The sequence below is a fragment of the Trichoderma camerunense genome, assembly GCF_050948025.1.
Source record: "Trichoderma camerunense strain CBS 138272 chromosome Unknown V8C40scaffold_26, whole genome shotgun sequence".
Taxonomy (NCBI): domain Eukaryota; kingdom Fungi; phylum Ascomycota; class Sordariomycetes; order Hypocreales; family Hypocreaceae; genus Trichoderma; species Trichoderma camerunense.
Genome location: NW_028145344.1, coordinates 335,749 through 356,806, shown reverse-complemented (window position 1 = coordinate 356,806; position 21,058 = coordinate 335,749). Strand labels below are relative to the sequence as shown.

Here is a 21,058-nt window from a genome sequence, read left to right as displayed (position 1 = left end):
ACTACGTATTTGAAACAGCCAGGTAGGTCGGATTAGGTAAATTTAGCATATGCTTATACTAGTTTTTTAAGTCAGCTCCAACCCGGCTATCCAGGGTCATATTGGTTTATATGGTAAACTGTTTTGTTTTTTATTTTTTGAATTATGTAAATACTATCTTTTGCAAACAAAGAATGCCGAATAGGCACGTCCAGAGCATCTGTTTTTCTTGGTTCTAATAGTATTATATACCGTACTATCCCTCGTAGATATACAAATGCGATGTGTTTATAGCTCATCCAAAACATGGATGTACTTCTTGTCCTCCTTCTTTTCCTTCTCCGTGGCAGGGGGGAGGTCGTAGTAATTAGAGCTTCGAAATCCTTGCTATAGAGGAAATTAGACGGCTGACCGGCCACGTAACAAGCTTCGGACAACGCATCACTTACCAGATAGTGGTATGTAAAGTTGGCGATGTCGCCTGGTTCGATACCAAGATCTTTGAATGTGCTAGCTTCAGGGTCAATGACCTGGTCAATGAACTCTCGCTCCACTTCATCCGCAGAGATGGTGTGCCACCACAGAACGTCGTTCAGGACCTTGGCCGCAGGTTTTAGGATGGCCTTGGGCACATTGATGTGTCGTCGCTTCTTGAAGATTTCTTTGTCCACCAGAGCTGCAATCTCTGCCAAGCTGTACTGCTTGGGTCCATAGAGCTCGAAAGTCTTGCCAGCCGTTGAGTCATCATACAGCATCTTCTCCAGAGCGGCACCCACGTCGATAGACTGTGAATATGTCAGCGTGGCTGTTAAACACCTCTATTTACAGACACCTACGTGGACTGGCCAGAATTTCTCCTGCATGTTGTTGGCTGTGAAGAGGTTCAGTACGGAAGCAAGCTTCAGCAGAAGGTTATCCTCAAATCCGAAGACGGGTGCCGGTCGCACAATGGTAGCCTCAGGGAAGATGTTTCTGGCAACAATCTCTCCACGTCCCTAGCATTGCGCAAGTCAGTTCTATACTTTCACAGTTAAATGATTGCGCATACCTTTGTTCTGAAGAATTCAGAGGGTGAGTTGACATCGGCGTTGTGAGACGAGACGTGAATGTAACGATCAACGTCGTACTTTGCGACGGCCTCAGCAATACGCTCTGTTCCTTCCACATGCACATCCTCGAGGGTAAAGTTCCTATCACAACTTAGTATGTCGTCGAAATCGAAGTGTTGGTCTTGGTCATGCGTACTTGGTAGGATAGTCCCGGCCAACAAGGTTGTACACGACATCCGAGTGCCTCACACTTGCTTCGATGGAAGCAGTGTTGCGAAGATCATACTCCTGCGAATGCATCAGAATTAACTCGTCCAATTTGTCCAATTCGTCTGTGACAGCCATACAACAAAAATAACGCGGCCGAGGTCACCAGTCAGTTTCAGGTGTCGCTTTGTCATTTCTTCGCGGAAAGGGACGACAACGGTGCATCCTTGACGGGCTAGATATAGAGAGTTAGAGCCATGGCAAACACTCGTGCGCTTCAATTCATTGGACATACCGAGGCGGTTCACAATGTACCGACCCAATTGACCCGTCGCACCGAAGACTGTCGCGGTATGTCCTGTCCGGCCTGTTAGCCCCCTAACCTCGAACCTCCAGCGTCGAATATTGCGATCGTACCTCCGAGAGAAGACCTGGAAGATGATGTTAATTGACATGTCTCTGTATCAGTTGCGTGCGTTGCTTACCGGCCTCCCTCTGTCCGTAGAATAGTTTTGCCAGTGCGTGTGATTGCTACATCGGATAGGGATCGCTTGCTGCTGACGCCGGCGGCGACGGAACTGCGGAGAGCTCCCCGCGAGAATAGAGCGAGCACCATGTTGGCCGAATTAGCAGCAGGGAGCAGCTGGTGAAGACTTTGAGCTGGCCAATTCGGGATCGTTGTTGACGCTGTCTATTGACCCTCCCACCAAGATCATACAAGTCAGCAAGCAAGTCGAAATAAGTTGCGAGGAGCACCACGCTAGTATTTCAGTCTAATCCAGATATGGCAATATGCAGATTAAAGGTTGATACAATCATATGGCTTCACAGGGGAAGTGCATTCAAAATAACAGCAGATTATCATTTCATTGAAGTGTCCTCTAAGATAAAATCGAGTATTTTTAATTCCAATATCTGAAAAATCATCCATTGTCGGCCCTTTCGATTCTCATAAGGAAAAAACAATGGGCTAGATGCCACTGATAATTAAGGCACAAAAGTCAATTACATTGCAGACTATTGGACGAAACAGATTATGTAACAAGTGCCCCACCTCGAAAAAGAGTCACACTAGCCTCAGAAGGCAGCGCGATTCCTCTTCCACAGCTGCACTTTAGCCTAGGTATCTCTCCACCAGGGTATGGTTCCAACAGACCTCCAGAATCGCTTTTGGTCATTGTGCCATGCAAATTGTTGGCACCGGCCTTCACAACACAGATACCAGTCAATATGAGGGGGGGGCGTGGCCGTGGTCGTGGTGGGAAACAGAGAGGTGGTTGGAACCAATCGCCTCGTCAAAGAGGCAACTTCGCCAACTATGATGTTGCGACTCCAGCACAGAACGGTAGCTTCCTTCGAGACGTCTGATTAGGGGCATTAGGGCACGTAACTAACTGACATCCTTATAACAGTTGCCTTCACATTACTCGACGAAGCCCGACAGTCCTCTCATCATGACAACTCGTTCTGGAGCAGTAACACGCAGCTTCGGAAGAGACCCGTCACCTTTGTCAGTTCGGGCACTCACGACCCTTTGCTCGATCTACGGAGAGAAACAGAGACTGCAAAGGATGGTCCTCAGAGCACTGCAACGCCCAAAGACTCGATAGTCAAAGAAACTACACCCCAACAAGAAGCCCCTGTAGAAGCGATATCTGAAACGATAGATGAAGAACTATCGCCTGTACAAACAATCCATGTCGAAGCAGCAACTAAAGAGATTATACCTGAAGAGATTATACCTGAAGAAACAATGCCTGAAGAAGCGATGTCTGAAGAAATAACACCTGAAGAACCAATACTTGAAGGAACAGCACCTAAAGAACCAATAATTGAAGAAACGATATCTGCAGAGATAGCACCTGAAGAGAAGACGTCTGAAGAGAAAGCGCCCGAAGAACCAGCACCCGAAGAAGCGATGTCTCCACACAAGGCAACCGAGGAAGAGATTAATGGGGATCCAGCATCTCAAGACGACACCTCTAGCGATGAAGTCATTGTCTTTAAAGGCCGAAACGCCATGAAGCCGAAAGAGCAGGCTCCCAGCATCACACTTACGTCTATGACAACCGAGATTCGTGCAGTGGAGAAACAGATCTCAGTTGCAGTTAGGGGACCTCAACTCCGTACTACACTAGAAGATGACGATTCCGACGATCTGCTATGGCCAACAAAAAAACGAGGCAAAACACGCAGCCGACGGAATCGGGAGAAGGACGAAGAAGACGCTTGGATCGCCGATTACATCGCCAACATGCGCGAGAATGGCGAAATGTTTGAGGGTATGGGAATTGATGACGATGACGATTCAGATAGTGGATCAACAGATGGTGACGCTGAAGTTCCTCCATCGGCACCTTCAGGTCCAGAGAACGCCAAGAAAGTCGAAATTGATTCGGAATCAGAAGATATTCCCGACCTCGAAGATATTCCCGATCTTGATGACCTTGAAGAGCAGGCCGGTTTCGATTTCATGGACTGGGAACGGCCGAGCCTGCGACGTAAAAAGGGCAAGGGGAGGCGCCTGCAGTTGCTCGGGGATGACATAGATTCTGACCTTGAGGAGCAACTTCAATCTGCGTTCAACAATGATCGGCTCAAAAAGGCCCAGAGGAAAAAGGAGAGGGAGGAGTTGCGAGCTATGGGATTGCTTGGCAAGAAGGGCCAGGTTGACCTGCGAGCGAAATACTCAACAGGCATAACCATGAGCCAAGTTGCAGAGGAAGTGAAAACGTTCCTCCTTGGATCTCAAGAAACGCACGTATACCATAGCACTTTCAAAGTGTTCATCTTACTGACTGTTTCCTAGCCTGAATCTGCCACCAATGGATAAACGAACAAGAAAAATGGTACACGATTTAGCAAACAAATTCGATATTAAATCCAAGTCGATTGGGGCTGGCGAGCAGCGTAGACCAGTCCTTTATCGAACGAAAAAGACGACATATAGGGAAGCCGCTTTTGAGCAGGCCGTCACGCGAATTAAACGGCAATATTCACGGCCCTCTCAACCGTCCAAACAAAGTCGACAGAAGCCGTCAGGACGAAATGATGCCGGAACTAGCTACCGGGATGGTGAGGTCATCGGTGCGTCTGCGCCAGAGTTGGGAAGTGGAAACCGGGGTCGAAATATGCTTGAGAAAATGGGCTGGAGTACCGGAACACCTTTGGGCGCTAGTGATAATCAAGGTATACTGCATCCTGTGAGTCAAACAATGAAAAGAACCCGAGCGGGCCTTGGGCAGGGGTAGAAGACATGGACAATTTAGGAGATTCTGTAATTGTTGATGCAGAGGAAAATAAAATAGCATAATGTGCAGAAACCATTGCTTCGAGATATCCTCGATAGCTATTGTACAACCGCGAACCCCATTGACCGTGAAGACATTGCCCCCATAAAGCAAACCATCCGTAACGCATTAAGAGATCCCAAAGGCGAAACACAGTCACCCATCGTCTCGAGTAAAGACACTAAAGTCACGCAAACAAAAACCCAAGTTTTCAGATTTGAAATCAGAACCAGCCATCTTGACCCTTTATTTCGTGGATGAAGAGTACTTGGTGACGGCCTTGGTGCCCTCAGAGACGGCGTGCTTGGCCAATTCACCCGGCAGGATCAATCGGACAGATGTCTGGATCTCTCGGGAAGAGATTGTGGACTTCTTGTTGTAAGCAGCCAGCTTGGAAGCCTCGGTGGCAACGCGCTCGAAGATATCTATTCAAGTCAGTATGATTGGGAAATGGATCTGAAAAGGGAAAGTGAATGCGAGAAAAGCTTACCGTTGACGAACGAGTTGAGGATGGACATGGCACGGTTGGAAATACCGGTGTCAGGGTGGACCTGCTTGAGGACTGTGTACCAAGTTAGAATCAAATGCAAAAACAGAAGAGAAGTAGAAAAAAATCCGGTGTTGACAAACCCTTGTAGATGTAGGAGCTGTAGGTCTCCTTGCGAGTCTTTGACCGCTTCTTCTTCTCGCCAGAGGCGGCGGTCTTCTTGCCAGCGTCCTTCTTCTCGGGAGCCTTGCTGGCGGTTGAGGGGGCCTTGGCGGCGGGCTTCTTGTCGGCAGCTTTGGGAGGCATTTTGGATTAAGTTGATGCAATCGATGTAGATTTCAAGTGTTGATAATCAAAATGGCAAAAGGGCGGGCTGGCAGCGGGTGATGATGAAAGTGAATGGTGCGGGAAAGACGTTTGGGGATGAGCTGGGCTTTTGTAGCTGGACGCGTTGGTGCAAGTGGATTACTGATTTGCTTGGGGGAAGCAAGTAGGGGTGGCGCGAGCGAAGGCGCGTGCACGCCCTCGTAGCTGCAAAAGTGCGGTAAAACTGCTGGGCTGCGAAAAAGGGTGCCAGCCTCTGGTAGGCCCGAAAAAAAAAAAAGGTTCGCTGCAAAGTACCATGTATTCACAAGTCACTGCTTGTGCTCCAGTTATGCCGCGCTAAGCATTTCTCGGGATGGCGCAACTTGATTATCACGCATTTCTCAACGGGGCTCGAGTCCCTGTACCAGATGCGATTGCCTTGCTCGCTCCATAACGTCTAGTCGCGTCTTTTTTGTTGTTTTTCTTTTTTTTTCTGCTGCTATTTCTTTGCTGAGCTGCATGTGATTGGCCAGTCCCAGCCTTTTTTATCGATGCAGCTTGTCTCTCCACCAGCCCCCCCTTCCAGCTGAGGACGGATGTACCTTTTTTCTTGTGATCTCACCAGCGCATGTACCTACCGCCTTTGCCTTGCGCGCCGGAGTGTTCTGCCTGAACGCGCCCTGGTACATACCGCCTCTTAGCACGAGGGCCTGGATAGCCTCATTTTTGCCTCAGCCCTGCCTACCCTGTAACACTGTAGTGATTCCTGCGATTGCACCATTGTCTACTCAATTATTCTTGCTCGTGCATGTATCTTTCTCTGAATTGTTCTAGATAATGTGCACAGGCGCATGTAGTGCAAGTTTGGGGCGGATTGAGGTGAAGAGACGATCACAAATCCTCATAATCAGGGTTTCGCACAGCGGTAACCAGCAATCTTGAGGCAACAACACTAATACAATCCAACAATCATCAAATGTTACATAGTAGACCATACACGTGTTCAGGATCAAATTACAGTATCGAGTAGGCACAGACTAATTCCTCTAGCCAATATTAACCACATCAAAAGCAAGGAGCATGTAAGCAAAATCATGTCCCCATAGATACTGCAATGCTTGTATCTGCATACAGAGAAATGGACCTGAGGTAAAACGACTGGGTACGCGAGATTCCACAGCGGCACGATTAACGAAGCTCTGGAGCAAAATTCATAGTACCGCCCAGGATCATCCATCATTTTTCATCCAATAAGCAGGCTACGATTTAATCCAGAGCGAGTGGTATCCATGATTTTGCTGCAGTGCATTTTCTGAGTAGGAAATGCTGCAAATCAACGCGCAGTGCCAGTTATCTTACGCATATTATTACACTGAGAGAGTAATAGAAGCCTCACACACTCCCTACGTGTGCAAGAGTGCCCTGTCAATAATATAGAGTGATGGCATCAGCATGATGAGAAGAGACTACCTAACCATCATGGGCACCACATTGAGGCTCACACAACACGAGAAGCTCAGAGATGGGGTAGAGATCGCGAGGAGAGAATGCTCAGTGCCGGGATACCAAGCCATGTACCGCCTAGGTACCTGGAGCCAGACATTAGCTGCATCTCTGCCTGGACCCAGTTTGGCAGTACTCGATGTACTTTGTACACCCCCCCGCAGTTCCAGTTGATTGTCGCATTGTTTTCCTTGGGACACGTCTATTTTCCCAAACGGGACTAGCGCATTTGTAGCTTCAGAGGGAGGGTGATTGGTGATCTCGCGCGCTGAGCACCAAAAACTACTTAACGTAGATTCCCCCCGCCGAACTCAAACCTCTCCATTTACACTGTCTCTCAACTATCCACGCTGCACGTTTACCATTCCGACATTTGCCGCATCTCGCACCTTGCATCTACTTTCGAGTAATTTTTCGTTAACCCAAAAACCAACTTCAAAATGACTGGCGGCGGCAAATCTGGCGGCAAGGCCTCTGGCTCCAAGAACGCTCAATCGTAAGTTCACTCGACGCGGTACACGCGTTCTGATCCAAACAAGATCAAAACAATCCATCCACTTGAACACGCAAACCTGACTCCATTTCAGCCGATCCTCCAAGGCGGGTCTTGCGTTCCCCGTTGGTCGTGTCCACCGTCTTCTCCGCAAGGGCAACTACGCTCAGCGTGTCGGTGCCGGTGCTCCCGTCTACCTCGCTGCCGTTCTCGAGTACCTCGCTGCCGAAATCCTCGAGTTGGCTGGTAACGCCGCTCGTGACAACAAGAAGACCCGTATCATCCCTCGTCACCTCCAGCTCGCCATCCGAAACGATGAGGAGTTGAACAAGCTGCTGGGACACGTCACCATCGCTCAGGGTGGTGTTCTGCCCAACATCCACCAGAGTAAGACTTCCGAATCCACAACAAGAAGTAAATGGTTACTGACTTTTTACAGACCTCCTCCCCAAGAAGACGACTGGCAAGACTGGCAAGGGTTCTAGCCAAGAATTGTAATTTTTCCGTTAGTCGTTTGCGCTTTCTTTCGAGGTCGTTTTGGTTGTCATAAAGGGGTCAAGGGATAAGGTTTACGGTTGCTTTTGTACGTCTGGGTTGTACATTAATCCCCCACGGCTATGATCATGAATCAATTAGGGTTTTTTTCAAATGCACTTCATTAAAACGTTTACCAATCCAATTGGTCTCTTCAGTCGCAAGTGATGTATGATATGGAGTTTGATAGTCAATCATGGTTGAGAAAAAAATGCTCAATGTTTTGTCTCGAATTCTCATCTGAACTGAGTAATTCCAACATGATATTTTCTTTCCATATTTCTCGTATAATCCCTCAACATTTTTTCATTGTAAACGCATTTATAATTGAATTGCAATTCGCATCTCTTCAATATCTATAATATTCGATCATTTTGTATGGGGTTTTGTATGCGTATTTCTCTACTTGCAGCTCTATTACGCCTCTTTGACTTTAGCTGTTAGCTTCCCCCCACTAGCATCAATTCAGTATTCACCTTGGCTGTGTCTCCCTTAGCTAATACGGAAAGGGCCATAAATAGCGGGTTAGTACTACTCGCAGTTTAATGGGGACCTTGGTGGCGGCGTCTGTCGTAAATATGTGCTTGTACCTCGCCTCATTCTCCTCCGTACCTTTACCAAAGTCATTCGATACGTGCGGCTTCCGTGGCTTTAAGCGGTGAATTCTCAACATCGGTTTCTAGCTCAACCGTCTTCTTTCCTACACAACCTGCTTGACCCTTTTTCTTTTGCTCTGTTTCCTCCTTTCACTTTTACGATTGTCATGTATTAGCACCATGTCGGCCATTGATGATTCTTCTCGCCAGCCGGCGCAGGATGTTGGCGGAAAGAGGGTTCTACCCCTCATGACCCGCGATGAGATTGAGGCCATGATTGCTAGCGGACGACATATCATTATTCACCGCGGATATGTCTTGCGGCTTGATGGCTGGCTTCAATATCATCCGGGAGGACCCAAGGCCATTATGCATATGGTGGGCAGAGATGCCACGGACTGGGTCGAAGTGTAGGTGGACTGCTTCACCGGGACGACGACGCGTGTGCTGAACGAATTGCTAACGCTCCTTTGTTTCAACCTGTAGCATACACTCACAAGACGCAAAGGAAAGGATGGCCAAGTACCGCATTGGCAGAATTGAGGGCTCTTGGCTGAACTTCCGGCCGCCTATCCAGGGCGGTGTCTTTCGAACAATGGAAGAAATTGAATCGGATCATAGCAAAGGCATCAATCACATATCAACAGGAGAGGATATCAGCTCGGAGAGCTCCCGGGCACCCTCGCCTGTGTTTGACGTTGACTCAAAGTCGCTGCGTGATCGAAAGAATGCGTCGGGTCACGGAGCAGCGAGGTCGGGGTCCTTCTCGTCCGAGTCAACTACGGACAAGGCGCCGCTAGATGGCATGTCTTATTTAGACGTTATCACCCGCGAGTACATCTCGCTTGACCTGGAAAAATACCCCGCTGTTGACGAGGCCACGCAAGCTCACATCGTTGTCAAATACCGCGAGCTGCATCAGAAAATTATCGATGCTGGCCTCTACAAGACAAACTATTCGGCATACGCCTGGGAATGCCTTCGTTATCTTTCTCTGTTTGGTACGATGCTGATTGCTCTTTCCTATGGTTACTATATCATCAGTGCCCTCTCACTTGGTTTCTTGTGGCATCAGCTCGTCTTCACAGCCCATGATGCTGGCCACATGGGCATTACGCACAACTATTACATTGATACGACCATTGGCATCTTCATCGCTGATTTCGTCGGTGGCCTCTCCCTTGGTTGGTGGAAGCACAACCACAACGTTCACCACATCGTGACAAATGCTCCTGAGCACGATCCCGACATCGAACACATGCCGCTCTTTGCCGTTTCTCACCGCTTACTGGGATCCTTGAGGTCTACCTTTTATGAACGAGTTATGACATATGATGCTGCTGCAAAAATCCTCTTGCGCATTCAGCCGTGGACGTACTACCCTTTCTTGGCTCTTGGCCGTTTTAACCTCTACGTCCTGTCTTGGGATTACATCATCAACGGAAAGGGACCTCGGAAGGGCCAGGCTGCATATCAGCGCTGGCTCGAGCTAACAGGGCAGGTGTTTTTCTGGATCTGGTTCGGCTATGGAATTATGTACAAGTCGATACCCGATAACTGGTCTCGCTTTGTCTTTTTGATGGTGAGCCACGTTGCAGCCTCTCCTCTGCATGTGCAGATTGTGCTGTCACACTTTGCCATGAGCACCGCCGACCTGGGCCCTCAGGAGTCTTTCCCGCAGATGATGCTGAGAACGACAATGGACGTTGATTGTCCTCGCTGGCTCGACTTTGTTCACGGAGGCCTGCAGTTCCAAGCCATCCATCACTTATTCCCCCGCTTGCCGCGCCACAACTTCCGCGACGCGCAGAAGCTCGTCATTGAGTTTTGCAAAGAAGTCGACATCCCTTACGCGTACTATGGGTTCACAACGGCCAATGGGCAGGTCATTGGCAGGCTTGCAGAAGTTGCCAGACAAGCCGCCATCTTTTCAAAGTGCCAGGAAACGATTACCAAGACCAAGGATTTTGCTATCTGAATGCTATAAAATGTTGCTAGATAAAAGTCTTGCACTTGGATAGAGAGTATATGTGTGTATGAGTACATGAGATTAGAAGAATTAAATCCAGGTAGGTTAAAAAAAAAAAGAAATAGTGCGATAGAAATTTGCATTGTGTCGCGGCCGCTTTACTATTAGCTATTAAAAGCTTCAAGTTTGTTCTTTCGTATAAGATTAAAATATCCTGAGAGTTCATTTTTGGTGTATCACGTACTAACACATAGCCTGTACGTAATCATGAAAAATACTTGGCAGACGCCTTAGCCTCAGGTATCTCTAGTCATAATCATGCAGTGCCTATACTTAACTCTCTACTCTCTGGGAAGTACCTTTTCCATCGCAAACTGGTAGATACAGTAGCACACCCCAAACCATCGCAAAGCCGCGAACATTTTTTACCATTTGACTCGGACACATTACAGGCACTTCCAGGTCTCCATTCCAAAGCAGCACCTATAAAAGCACAAAAAGACAAAAATGTCTGACAGCGATGATGAGCCCATGTAAACAGCCCCGTTCTCTCGCCCTCGTCAAAATTTCAGAGTTTGCAAAAGAAAGCAATGGAGGGATCTGGGATATAATGAAATGACTGACTTTTGCTGAAATATAGCACCCTCTCGGCACATGCCCTCGCGGCGCTCAAGTCGTTTGAGGCAGAGAGAGACGAGCACCAGGCAAAGTTCCAGAAGCTGAAGGACGAGGCGGAGAGCAACAGCCTGCTGTCCATAGATACTTTTCAAGAGGACTGGAATGAGTCTCAGTTTTGGGTGCGTACTTACAACGCTTGACTCTTTCTCAAAAATACTCGCGAAAATGAGGGCTAATTGTTGATTTTTGTTACAGTATTCAGAAGAAACTGCCAATACACTGGCAACGGAGCTGCTTAGAGATGCGACAAGTGACATGACCATCGGTGTTGTCTCCGCGCCGAGCGTTTTCGTTGCGCTCAGGAATCTCCTGGTGAGTTTCTACAGAGTCATACAATCTGTATGAGAAGGAGAGAAAGCAGTGCTAATGTTTCCCATTTTCTACATGCTGTAGCGAGATCGAAGTGATGATGAGAAGCCAAAGCTTGTTCTTCTGGAACACGACAACCGGTTTGGCGTGTTTCCCGAATTTTACTTTTATGATTTCCAACAGCCAGTCAAACTACCAGGTATGAGAGTCAACTCGAATTTTTCCCTATATATTATCATTGTCTCTGCAAATTTTCTTCTTTCTCCTAAGATCTGCATGAAGTCTTAATACTTATATAACAATCTCATCTGCACGCAGGTCACCTCAAAGGATCCATGGACAGAATCATCGTTGATCCACCATTTCTGAGCGAAGACTGCCAGACCAAAGGTACCAAATTCCCGCCCTGATATCCAACCCCCCTCTAGATCTATAAACTAATTCTGGCCGTAAGCTGCCTTGACTGTGCGCTGGCTTCTCAAACCAAGTAGCGGCGGACCATCACCCAATCTCATTGTCTGCACCGGAGAAAGAATGGAGTCACTGATTCTCAAGCTATACAAGGCACTGGGGGTGCAGACAACTGCCTTTGAGCCCAAGCATACAAGAGGTCTTAGCAATGAGTTTTACTGCTACGCCAATTTCGAGTGCCCAAATTGGAAATGGCGGTAGAAGGGGAAAAAAAGAGGATGCCACTGGGGTATCTCATAAGCACAACCATATTGACATGAGAGGTAGACGGGTAATTGGATGTATAGACAGCCATGACAGGACAGGCGCCCCCTTTTAAAATAAGACACATAGCCATATTGACGAGCTATAGTATGCTGGATTGTATGCTAATTCATCCCATAGTCCAGGGATAGTGGGTATAGTAGGTATGGTGTCCTTGATTATAGCATAGACAATGATGCCTCCTAGGCGAGAGACCGGATGATATAGAACAATAGATACGCCTGGGCGCCAAGCACATCCGACGTCTTTGCCAGCTCTACCCTGTGATCGTTGAACTTGAACCACTGTGTTTATTAGTGAAAAGGAACAGACAGAGAGAGTAAGGAGTGCCGGCCATACCTGATCCCCAACTCGACAATATGACACGTAGTGGCCAGTCTCTATCTCGCCAACGTGAACGACAACGCTGAGGAGGTCATAGGTACACGACCTCTCCAATTCCATATCCTCCCGACTGCCGCGGCTGCGAGCACGGTTGGTGTAGGGAAGCATGTTGAGCTGCAGCGGGAATTGAACGGTGTTATCAATCTTGGACGCAGCCCGGTCATGTTTTCCCTGTTTGAACTCGAATCTCTGGGGAGACATGTCAGTAGCGGACCCAAGGTATTGATGGCAATACGACTTACCTTGAGTTGGATAGATAATACGTTAGGCAGGCGTTTAATGTTGGTATACCTCCGTGCTTGCTGTGTTGATGCGCAGTTGTGGCACCTATACTCGCATTTATCCGACTTGACGTACTCCTCGTCCAGACAATCGTTCAGTGAAAGCGCCGGCAGCTTCTGACCCGTCTTCTTAGCTCGTCTCTGTGCCAGCGTGTCAACACCTAGACTGAGATCCAGGAAAGATTGGACCGCATGGGTCATGCCGCCGCAGTTCTGGCAGGTCGTAACTGTTTGCATTTTGCCGTAAAATGTCTGGTGGATGATGCAGTTGCACGTATGTTCGCTGCCACCCTGCGGCTTCTTCCCATCGCCGTTCCGCTCATGAAGTTCTTCAGCCAAAAACTGGAAAAACTCATGGGCATCCTGCTCCTTGGTGGTTACGAGATTTTCAAACGCCTTCTTTTCTGAAATCCAAAACCCGGACAGAATATTGGCGGCCGTGTAGCCGTTAGTACTTTCCAACGCGTAAAAGTCCTGGAACATGTCGTCCATGGCACAGCTCAAGCAGTGAGAGATGCTGCATTCGCTGCTCTGGTGTCCATCGCTCAGATAGAAGTTGCGCAGGAGGGGGTTGTGGAGGAAGCTCTGAAGCACGACATTTTGATAGCAAGTTGCACCTGCGTTGTAGATGCCGCGAAGGCCACTCGCCCGGCACGATGCGACGGTTGTGTTGGCTTGGATGAGGCGAGGATCCTCTTTGGCCGAATCGGCAAAAAGTTCGTCGTGCTTTCGTTTTCGGTTTGCTAAAGGAAGCAGGTTAGGTCACCAATGTCTAGAGATGACGGCCAATTGACAACTTCCAAACATGGAAAGCGAAAAAGAAGGCATTGTGAAGCGGTCCTTGGGGGTTTGCATACTTGAAAACGTCCCGGTTCCAATCTTTCGCACTCTGAGCTCCTCCAGCGTGGGGTCCCAAACGAGGTCATCGCATATCTGACAATAAAGTGCACCGCTGCGAGAGTCGACATCTGTATTTGTAAGCAACTATGAATCGCATAGCATTATTCAATCGGCCGTATCGGAGGCGTTACGTACAGAATCGGTGTAGTTTCTCGGTGCCGTGATCCAGCCGATCGTCTTCAGACACCGTAACTGGGCATTGTAGACACAGATAGTTCGAGGTAAGGGAAGTGACGGGGCGGCCTTCCGTGTTTGTTGAAGTCTGGGGAACGATGGGACTCGTATCGAAGATGCCTCGGAGGATCATCTTGTAGTGCGCTACCGAGCTATTCATGACCTCTTGGCTCTGGGACAGGAGACGCTGAACATGCTCTGAAGGCGAGTTAGTAAGCCAGCAATGCGATGCTTGGAGACTTTATTTTGGGTTGTAGACTCACCGCAGCCGAACACTGGACATCCCGGCGAAGGGGATTTGATTTTGGCATTTTTGGGAGATGCGGGAGTCGTTGGTCGAGTGGACATGGCGACTGTGGGAATGGGTGTGATGCGATTGACGCTGGAGTTTCAACTTTCGACGCGCCTCTCGACGAAGGCCGAATTGCCGTTTGCAAGGATCGATCGATGGTCGATGTCTGCGACCTTTTTGTGCAGCGCCTCTGGCGAAGATGGTGGGAAGAGATTGGCAGAGCGATGATATTCAGCCTTGCGGGCGATGGGCATTAAGAAGTTGTATGTAATCGAATATCGGATGTTTGGGCACGCGCATTAACTCGGCTTGAGTGCTGCTACTAGCATGGCGCATCCGCCGATCGCACAGATGCGCTATAGAGTGCGTGCCTTGCCTTAGCAGCGGCTAAGAAAAGCGGCTAACAGTGACTTCTCAGCACACTCTCAACAAAGGGCTTTATGGAAGCACAACGCATTGAGTGGGAATATTTGAATTGAGTATGCATGTATCTCTTTGAGTTTTTATTTTATTTTATTCAGTTTGTTATAACACTTCTTAGCTGTTATATGCATGTCTATTTTTGAAAATGCCCATGTACATGCCCTGTCGTATGTACTCTGCACTGTCACGCCTCAAGATATCTGATTTACTCAAGTTTCATTCTGGAATAAAGAACAACATTTATTCATCTTACGTTGACTGAATTTTTGAAAAGGACATGATTGAAACATCTTCCTTTACCAACCATATTAATGCACTCAATCCATTGTAATTCCTTTTTCCTCCTCTTCTTTTTTTTGTAGATATCAAAGAGCATCTACCTAAGACAAGGGTAGCCGTGGTTATGTCAGCCATTTCCTCTGCAGAATTGGTCATCCACCCAAATCGGACGAACTCAATGCTTCACAACTGATCATAAACCCAATCCAAAAAATTTCACCCTCAGTTTTATAACAGCCTCACTCCACTCACCAAAGCCAAAATGCCGCAAGACTCATCCCAAAGCCAACAAGCCTTCTCAGCACTCTACCTCCAAAAACTCACCCAAGAGCTCTCCGAGGACCTCGACAAGATCCGCAACGCCGACGATTTCAAGGCTGAATCCGTGCCATCCCTCGTCCACGCGCTGCAGCAGGGCGCCAAGCAGTTCTCCCCTGCTCAACAGAATGCTGTCCTAAAGACCTCGGAAAACCGCCAGGGCTGAATTGGCTTCCCCCCGGCTGTGAATCTTGAAATCTCGCGCTTCTGCTTCTGGTAAATTTTCTTCTTTCACCATAGGTTCTTATCGGGCGATAACTCACATGAGGCTAGTGACATCTCCCTACCTAACCACAAGACGCCACACGAGGTTCTCAGAGCTCCTCAGTTGAATTATGCCATGACACGGCAACACATTCGTGCCTTGGTAGCAACTTGCCATACCGAGACCATTGGCCATGGTCACTGGCAATCGAACCCGGTCCCTGCTGCTGCCTCAAGGCCGCCTTCTTAGTAATTATGCCTTACGGACCACGGACCACTTACTTCGTCCATATGAGGCTACTCTACGCGGGCACTTCGAGGACTTCACCATGTGCCGCTGATCAAGAAGCTTCTTGGAGAAATGGCACCTTGCGGTATGCCATGGCATGTAGACTCTAAGCCGCCAGTTTGTGGTAGAATTATAGTCAATCGGTCTTCATCAAATATATTATTACATCCTCTTGAGGATGACTATCTCCATTACCCTGTCCTAACACTACTCTTATTACTACTGCTATCTCTGCTGCAAAAAGAAAATGAACGTGGTATCATAAAGGCTAGGATATCCAATCCGCCTCCCGGTGTATCATGAAGGGTATCTTTGAAAGAAAAACATGCGTAAAGGTCGTATAGAAGGAGAAATTTTTTGAAACTCCGAGTTTGGTTTGAGTTTGCCAATCCGAAGTAAGCATCATGTCAATGTCGAAAACTTCATGGGAAAACATGTTGAGCATGTTCAAGCAAAGGCTGAAGCCTGGGACCGGCGCTCCTTGCGGACCGCCCATCCCTTGAGGGCCAAAACGATGAGCTCCCAGGCCATGAACAAGCCTGTGAAACCCAAAGTAATTGTGTAGATGGACATTGGTTCCAAGTCGTAGTGAATCATACCCTTGACGGTATCGGCGCTCTGTTGCCGTTAGTTTCGGGCTTCTTGGGGATGTGAAATATTGGAGTACTCACACTGTACATGAAAATCATGCCACCTGCGATAAGACCAAAAGCTGCTAGGAGCTCGGTCGGTGGCCGAGATGGGTGAATAGACCTGGGCGGTTTCAGGTACATTGTGACATATGTGAGCATTCTGGCCAGAGAAGCGCCTAGTAGCAAGTTGCCCCATTGCTTATGGACCATGGTTCCGACCATGGTTTCCTGCGAGTGACCACCCATCATCATGCCGAGCAGGAAGATGATGAGTGCGGGGAGGGGGTTGATGGAGAACTCGTACGATTCCGGGGGTTCGAATGCCGCGCGCTCATCATCAGAGTTGGGCTCGCTGCTAGTAATCAGAGTGGTGAGCAGGCCTCGCACCCACGTAGATTCAACGAGCATGCCAATCTATTGCAGCAGCAGTCAGTACATGTTTTGAAATGAGGTGGAAAAGAATCAGAGTAATTGCGCGAGACTTACAGAGCCACCTCCAAGGAAAAGTACGGTGATGGAAAAGTGCTCCAGATCGCTGGGAGTCCAGACACCATCTCTGCTGCCCAAATGCTCCAAGAAGATGTTGGTCGAGCCATAGAAGAAGATGAGGAAGCTCTCGACCCACTCTGCAGATGGCGTCCATCGCTGGCCGGCCCTCTTCTGAGGGCGTAAGCTCCAAGCCCAACCAGACTCGTAAAAGCTTCCAGACCAGCGACCAAGAGTGAGGAGACCCATCCAGAAGAAAATACCACCCTTGATCCAATGAGCAAGTCCGCTGAAGATGGCAGATCCCTCCTAAAAAAGGCTGTTAGCAATGATCCCCGCTTTTATATGCCGAGAGATGAAATAGTTAGTTAGACACTTACAAAAAGGCGACCAAGAGTAGCAATGCCGGTAATGTAAGCAATGAAACCAAAGGGCAAGATGATGCGATCAACAGTCTTGTATCCAAAGTCAATGTACTTCCAGACTCTCGAAGACAGGACCTTGACGGCCATCAGCGTCGTCTTGCTCTGGTGCTCCGGCACGGGCATGGGCATAGTGGGGCCGTCAAGGTCATCATCGTCTTCCTCCTCCAATTCCTTATCAAAATTGGTCTCACGGTGATCATTTTCCGCAAGCGTGGAGATGGAGTTTCCGCGAAGCGATTCCGTCGTGGGCTCGGAGCCCTGGCCGCTGTCGTTGGAGAAGCGGTAGTCGCCGAAGTAGTTGGAGTGGGCGCTTGTGGGAAGTGGGATGAAGGAGCGGCGTTCTTCCGCTAGCTGGTCGGCACTTGGCGTGAAAGCCCCGCCAATGTGCCGGAGCAGGCTGACAACCACTTGCGCAGAAATGACCCAAGTCACAATCCAGCCAATCTTGTGGTGCGCATTGTTGGGATACAGGTCGGGCGTCTGCGCGTTGTAAACCGTGCCGAGGATCAGGCCCAGCGCATTGGCTGCGAGGAAGACGAACTGCGAAGGAAGAACATAGCGAGACTTGGCCAGCGACAAAACAACGGCTTTTTTGGGGTCTTGTTAGCACTGAAGCTGTTCGGCTTACATCGCATCACGGTCTAAGATGGGTACTCACCAACTGGAAGAAAAATGACCCAGGCCACTGTCATGAGCGCAATGTGCGCATACAGCACCTGGGTATGCTCGGGATGGGCAAAGTACGTGGGGGGATATTCGGAATCCTGCTGGTCTGGTTCTGCGTGCTCCATGCCCTCCATGCCTTCCATCTCACCACCATGACGGCGTGCATTGTCTGCGAGTACTGGCAGGGCCAAGCTCAAGCCAAGCACCGCGATACCGGCAAGGCTACGGCCGAACGCAGCTGACTTCATCGCGGTTGCTTGTGCGCTTAGAATCACGAATAAAAAAAGAAAGTGGCCAAGAGGCGTTCGCCAACGTTGCGCAGGTTCAGAGACAAATCAAGGACGGCAAATAACACATGCAAGGACGCCTTGAGATGGGGGATGGGGGAGAGAGAGAAGTGAGGGAGGAGGAGGAGAAGAAGAGGCGTGTCCGGCCAAAGGAATCCGCAATCTACTACGAGTAAAAGAGAACTAAAGCTTCATTCTACGAGAGTCATAGGCGGGTGGGTGGCTGTCTTAAAAGGAAGAAGCAGCTCACGGCGGCAGCTTCTTAGAAGCCGCTACATCCCGCCGGGCGGGACCTGAGCGGCACAAAACTTCAGGGCTGCGATTGTCATCACATCAATCATGCGAGATTCCAAGGCCAAGGAACGCTGCCTGTGGGTTGCTGGAAGGGAAGATGAAGGTCGAGCTCCGAGGCTTCCGAGCCTCGCGCTGTTAGTCCTCAGATGCGGTCAGTACTAGGTAGGTGTACCCAAGCTCGCCAAGGTAGGTAGTAGCCAGAATGAAGAAGCCCAGGTGGGAAAAGAGAGAGAAAAAAAAAAGTCACATATCTCCACTGCATGGATGAGCCAGGTGGGGGGCTTCGTTTCCTCTTCCAGCGATTTCGGGAAGGGATGTCGAGGATGGCACGGAATCGGGTCGCGCCTAAAGGAATCACGCATGCATTGGTCCATGGGACAGGTATCTCTAAATCCGCATCGTGTACTCCGTTCTCCGGAAGGCTGTAGATTGGTACTTACACTGGATCGCCGACTAGACCTGCCGAAGGAGTGTCCGCCCAGCTTCTTGGAGGTCTTGGCTCCTCCTCCCATCGGGATTGACGACTGGTAGGGCGAGGCGCTCCGTCACATGTTGAAGCTGAAGGTGCCAAACAGAGCTTGAAGGATGCGGAAATAGGCAATAGCACAGCTGCTCTGAGCCCTGGCGCAAGTCAGGGTACAGCCGAACGCAGTGCTATGACGCACTGTCATGCCGTCTGGAGAACCTTGAACCCTGGCCGGTGCCCGGCAAACGCCTTGCGGCTTCTCGGCTGTCAGGATGGATGGATCAATGGATGTCTGACAAACTGCTGCTACGCCCATGACACAACGGGCGGCTTTCAAGCTGCTTACCTTGGGTACTACCTATCTAGCCGCTTGGTACTGCATTTGCTAAGGTTAATACTTTGCTTAGTACATTAATTCTTGGTAAGAGTACATACAACCAGCTGCATGCAAGACACATTCGGCTTGATAAGCTAACAGGTAACACTAGCTTTTACCGAGTTGTGATTGACAAACTAACTGACCCCGCCAGGCATGAATGCACACAGCGCAGTGCGTCCAATGCGACCTCACTTACAACTTACAGCCTCGTCGTTGTCGCAAGACTCTTCGCGTATCATGGGTGGCGTATTGCGTACAAGTATTCTGCGTATTGCGCCGCGCCAAGTGTTTTTGCGTATTGCGTATTGCGCAGATAAGCTGTTACAGTACCCAGCTATAAGAACACGCACATCCGCTCGTCATACTTTGGGGCCGTACTGCCCGGGTACTGTACCTGCTGGTTAACTCATCACGACTCCGCACTTATCGTCGTTCGTTTTTTTTTTTTCGCAGCCGACCCCCGGTGATTCCGGAGTTGGGATCGGACATCGGAGGGCGAACCATCGGCTATGGCTCCACCGAAGCGCTGTGACGAAATGGCTTGGGAGCTGGAGCTCCCCACTTGGATATCTTGGCGCGCTAAAGGTGATGGATTCACAACTTTTGCCTATACTCGTACTAACACGACCCATGTGCAATCGGTCATCTGATGGCCGGGATCTTTTCCGTTGGTGTTGTTTTCTCGATGGCCTCTATTCAGAGCCGGTGTTAACGAAGCAAAACCCAGAGCAAAAAATCAGAGCAAAAACCAGAGAGCAGAAATTCATTCACCTCAACTCACCACTCGAGCCAAGACACCCCGACATCTTCAGAACCCCTCCTTCAAGCCCCGATCAACCCCAACCAACCCCTCATCTCTCTTCTCCGAACCTGGCCTTGTCATTCTTCTGTTTACAATGCTCTTTCCAATAACTGCAGCTGGAATCACCCAATGCCGGGGATGGTGGCGTGACGCGAACAAACGTGGAAAACTATGTCAGCATCGATTGGTCCGATGATAGTTGACCAGCCTCCCCCACTGCTCTGCAGCCACGATTGGAGTGCTCCTCAGCCAGGGTACCAGCCACTAGGCCATCCATTTGAATGCATCCCGGCTCTTGCTACTGGTAGGTTCCACGGCCACAAGCCGACACCAAGCAAAATCACTCGTCCGATATGCCGCCTTGGCCGCCTTCCGTGTAAGAGTTAAGTAATATGTACATAGAACTGCAGGAAAAGGCGCGGAGTCTGGCCCGCGGATTTTAAACCATCGCCCGCAAATCCTAGTCCAGGGTCCCGGTCGCTCGCCATTAGCTGCCGTAGCCCCGTGCTCTCTGCTCTTGGATTAATAATAATACTTCTGACAGGGTTGAGTCATCGCCGATCGTCTCGAATTTTTTAGGATATGGGAATGTGGACAACGCTGGCACCATAAACCGTAGTTGTTCCTCCACGATGTCGAAGTGGTACTCGCCTACGATAGTACATATAGAGGTTAGCTCGTCTGATCGGATTGGCAGCTCGGTAACTCGCCTCTGAACCGACTCACTAACACCATATTCCCATCTACAAATCGGGCACACCTTCCGGCTATTGGGACCACATCGCAAATCAAGTCGGCAATTATTTGATCCACAGATGTAGCCGTATAGAAAAGAGGCTATTACCATACATGTTAGCCATTTGCGAACCCAATAGTTTGTCGTTTCTCGCCTACTCAGAAAAACGAAAACAGACTCTGGATTATAGGGTACGCCGGACTTAT

The 21,058-nt window shown here is 49.2% G+C and overlaps 10 protein-coding genes across 10 annotated transcripts; 5 read left to right on the top strand and 5 right to left on the bottom strand.

The window, feature by feature from the left end:
* Positions 1 to 105: 105 nt before the first annotated feature.
* On the bottom strand, positions 106 to 1,935 carry V8C40DRAFT_258092 (complex I NDUFA9 subunit family protein). Its single transcript, XM_083218645.1, has 9 exons — positions 1,721 to 1,935; positions 1,653 to 1,666; positions 1,531 to 1,593; positions 1,376 to 1,470; positions 1,225 to 1,316; positions 1,028 to 1,169; positions 816 to 974; positions 429 to 764; positions 106 to 366 (listed from the first exon to the last, which is right to left on the bottom strand). Exons 1-9 carry the CDS (start codon positions 1,849 to 1,851, stop codon positions 268 to 270), a joined length of 1,131 nt encoding a protein of 376 aa, XP_083067830.1. The 5' UTR covers positions 1,852 to 1,935; the 3' UTR covers positions 106 to 267.
* Positions 1,936 to 2,347: 412 nt separating this feature from the next.
* On the top strand, positions 2,348 to 4,558 carry V8C40DRAFT_258086 (uncharacterized protein). The gene is made up of 3 exons (XM_083218644.1): positions 2,348 to 2,580; positions 2,648 to 3,992; positions 4,045 to 4,558. The coding sequence occupies exons 1-3, from the start codon at positions 2,466 to 2,468 to the stop codon at positions 4,484 to 4,486; spliced, it is 1,902 nt and encodes a 633-aa protein (XP_083067829.1). The 5' UTR covers positions 2,348 to 2,465; the 3' UTR covers positions 4,487 to 4,558.
* V8C40DRAFT_258085 (histone-fold-containing protein) lies at positions 4,492 to 5,493 on the bottom strand. The gene is made up of 3 exons (XM_083218643.1): positions 5,156 to 5,493; positions 5,016 to 5,087; positions 4,492 to 4,950 (listed from the first exon to the last, which is right to left on the bottom strand). Exons 1-3 carry the CDS (start codon positions 5,316 to 5,318, stop codon positions 4,772 to 4,774), a joined length of 414 nt encoding a protein of 137 aa, XP_083067828.1. The 5' UTR covers positions 5,319 to 5,493; the 3' UTR covers positions 4,492 to 4,771.
* An 803-nt stretch (positions 5,494 to 6,296) lies between these two features.
* On the bottom strand, positions 6,297 to 6,816 carry V8C40DRAFT_258083 (uncharacterized protein). Its single transcript, XM_083218642.1, has one exon. It carries the CDS (start codon positions 6,556 to 6,558, stop codon positions 6,328 to 6,330), a length of 231 nt encoding a protein of 76 aa, XP_083067827.1. The 5' UTR covers positions 6,559 to 6,816; the 3' UTR covers positions 6,297 to 6,327.
* Positions 6,817 to 7,091: 275 nt separating this feature from the next.
* Positions 7,092 to 8,307, top strand: V8C40DRAFT_258081 (histone-fold-containing protein). Its single transcript, XM_083218641.1, has 3 exons — positions 7,092 to 7,317; positions 7,409 to 7,701; positions 7,754 to 8,307. Exons 1-3 carry the CDS (start codon positions 7,262 to 7,264, stop codon positions 7,810 to 7,812), a joined length of 408 nt encoding a protein of 135 aa, XP_083067826.1. The 5' UTR covers positions 7,092 to 7,261; the 3' UTR covers positions 7,813 to 8,307.
* A 112-nt stretch (positions 8,308 to 8,419) lies between these two features.
* Positions 8,420 to 10,622, top strand: V8C40DRAFT_258078 (fatty acid desaturase-domain-containing protein). Its single transcript, XM_083218640.1, has 2 exons — positions 8,420 to 8,854; positions 8,931 to 10,622. Exons 1-2 carry the CDS (start codon positions 8,625 to 8,627, stop codon positions 10,420 to 10,422), a joined length of 1,722 nt encoding a protein of 573 aa, XP_083067825.1. The 5' UTR covers positions 8,420 to 8,624; the 3' UTR covers positions 10,423 to 10,622.
* A 170-nt stretch (positions 10,623 to 10,792) lies between these two features.
* On the top strand, positions 10,793 to 12,475 carry V8C40DRAFT_258074 (protein-lysine N-methyltransferase). The gene is made up of 6 exons (XM_083218639.1): positions 10,793 to 10,946; positions 11,054 to 11,210; positions 11,287 to 11,403; positions 11,485 to 11,599; positions 11,719 to 11,790; positions 11,855 to 12,475. Exons 1-6 carry the CDS (start codon positions 10,921 to 10,923, stop codon positions 12,070 to 12,072), a joined length of 705 nt encoding a protein of 234 aa, XP_083067824.1. The 5' UTR covers positions 10,793 to 10,920; the 3' UTR covers positions 12,073 to 12,475.
* On the bottom strand, positions 11,641 to 14,463 carry V8C40DRAFT_258070 (uncharacterized protein). The gene is made up of 6 exons (XM_083218638.1): positions 14,138 to 14,463; positions 13,836 to 14,072; positions 13,658 to 13,768; positions 12,762 to 13,543; positions 12,475 to 12,708; positions 11,641 to 12,419 (listed from the first exon to the last, which is right to left on the bottom strand). The coding sequence occupies exons 1-6, from the start codon at positions 14,220 to 14,222 to the stop codon at positions 12,318 to 12,320; spliced, it is 1,551 nt and encodes a 516-aa protein (XP_083067823.1). The 5' UTR covers positions 14,223 to 14,463; the 3' UTR covers positions 11,641 to 12,317.
* A 593-nt stretch (positions 14,464 to 15,056) lies between these two features.
* On the top strand, positions 15,057 to 15,903 carry V8C40DRAFT_258067 (ribosome-assembly protein 3-domain-containing protein). The gene has a single exon (XM_083218637.1). It carries the CDS (start codon positions 15,131 to 15,133, stop codon positions 15,350 to 15,352), a length of 222 nt encoding a protein of 73 aa, XP_083067822.1. The 5' UTR covers positions 15,057 to 15,130; the 3' UTR covers positions 15,353 to 15,903.
* Positions 15,820 to 18,373, bottom strand: V8C40DRAFT_258065 (Ytp1 family protein). Its single transcript, XM_083218636.1, has 5 exons — positions 17,881 to 18,373; positions 17,178 to 17,809; positions 16,798 to 17,106; positions 16,351 to 16,725; positions 15,820 to 16,297 (listed from the first exon to the last, which is right to left on the bottom strand). The coding sequence occupies exons 1-5, from the start codon at positions 18,134 to 18,136 to the stop codon at positions 16,127 to 16,129; spliced, it is 1,743 nt and encodes a 580-aa protein (XP_083067821.1). The 5' UTR covers positions 18,137 to 18,373; the 3' UTR covers positions 15,820 to 16,126.
* Positions 18,374 to 21,058: the final 2,685 nt, after the last annotated feature.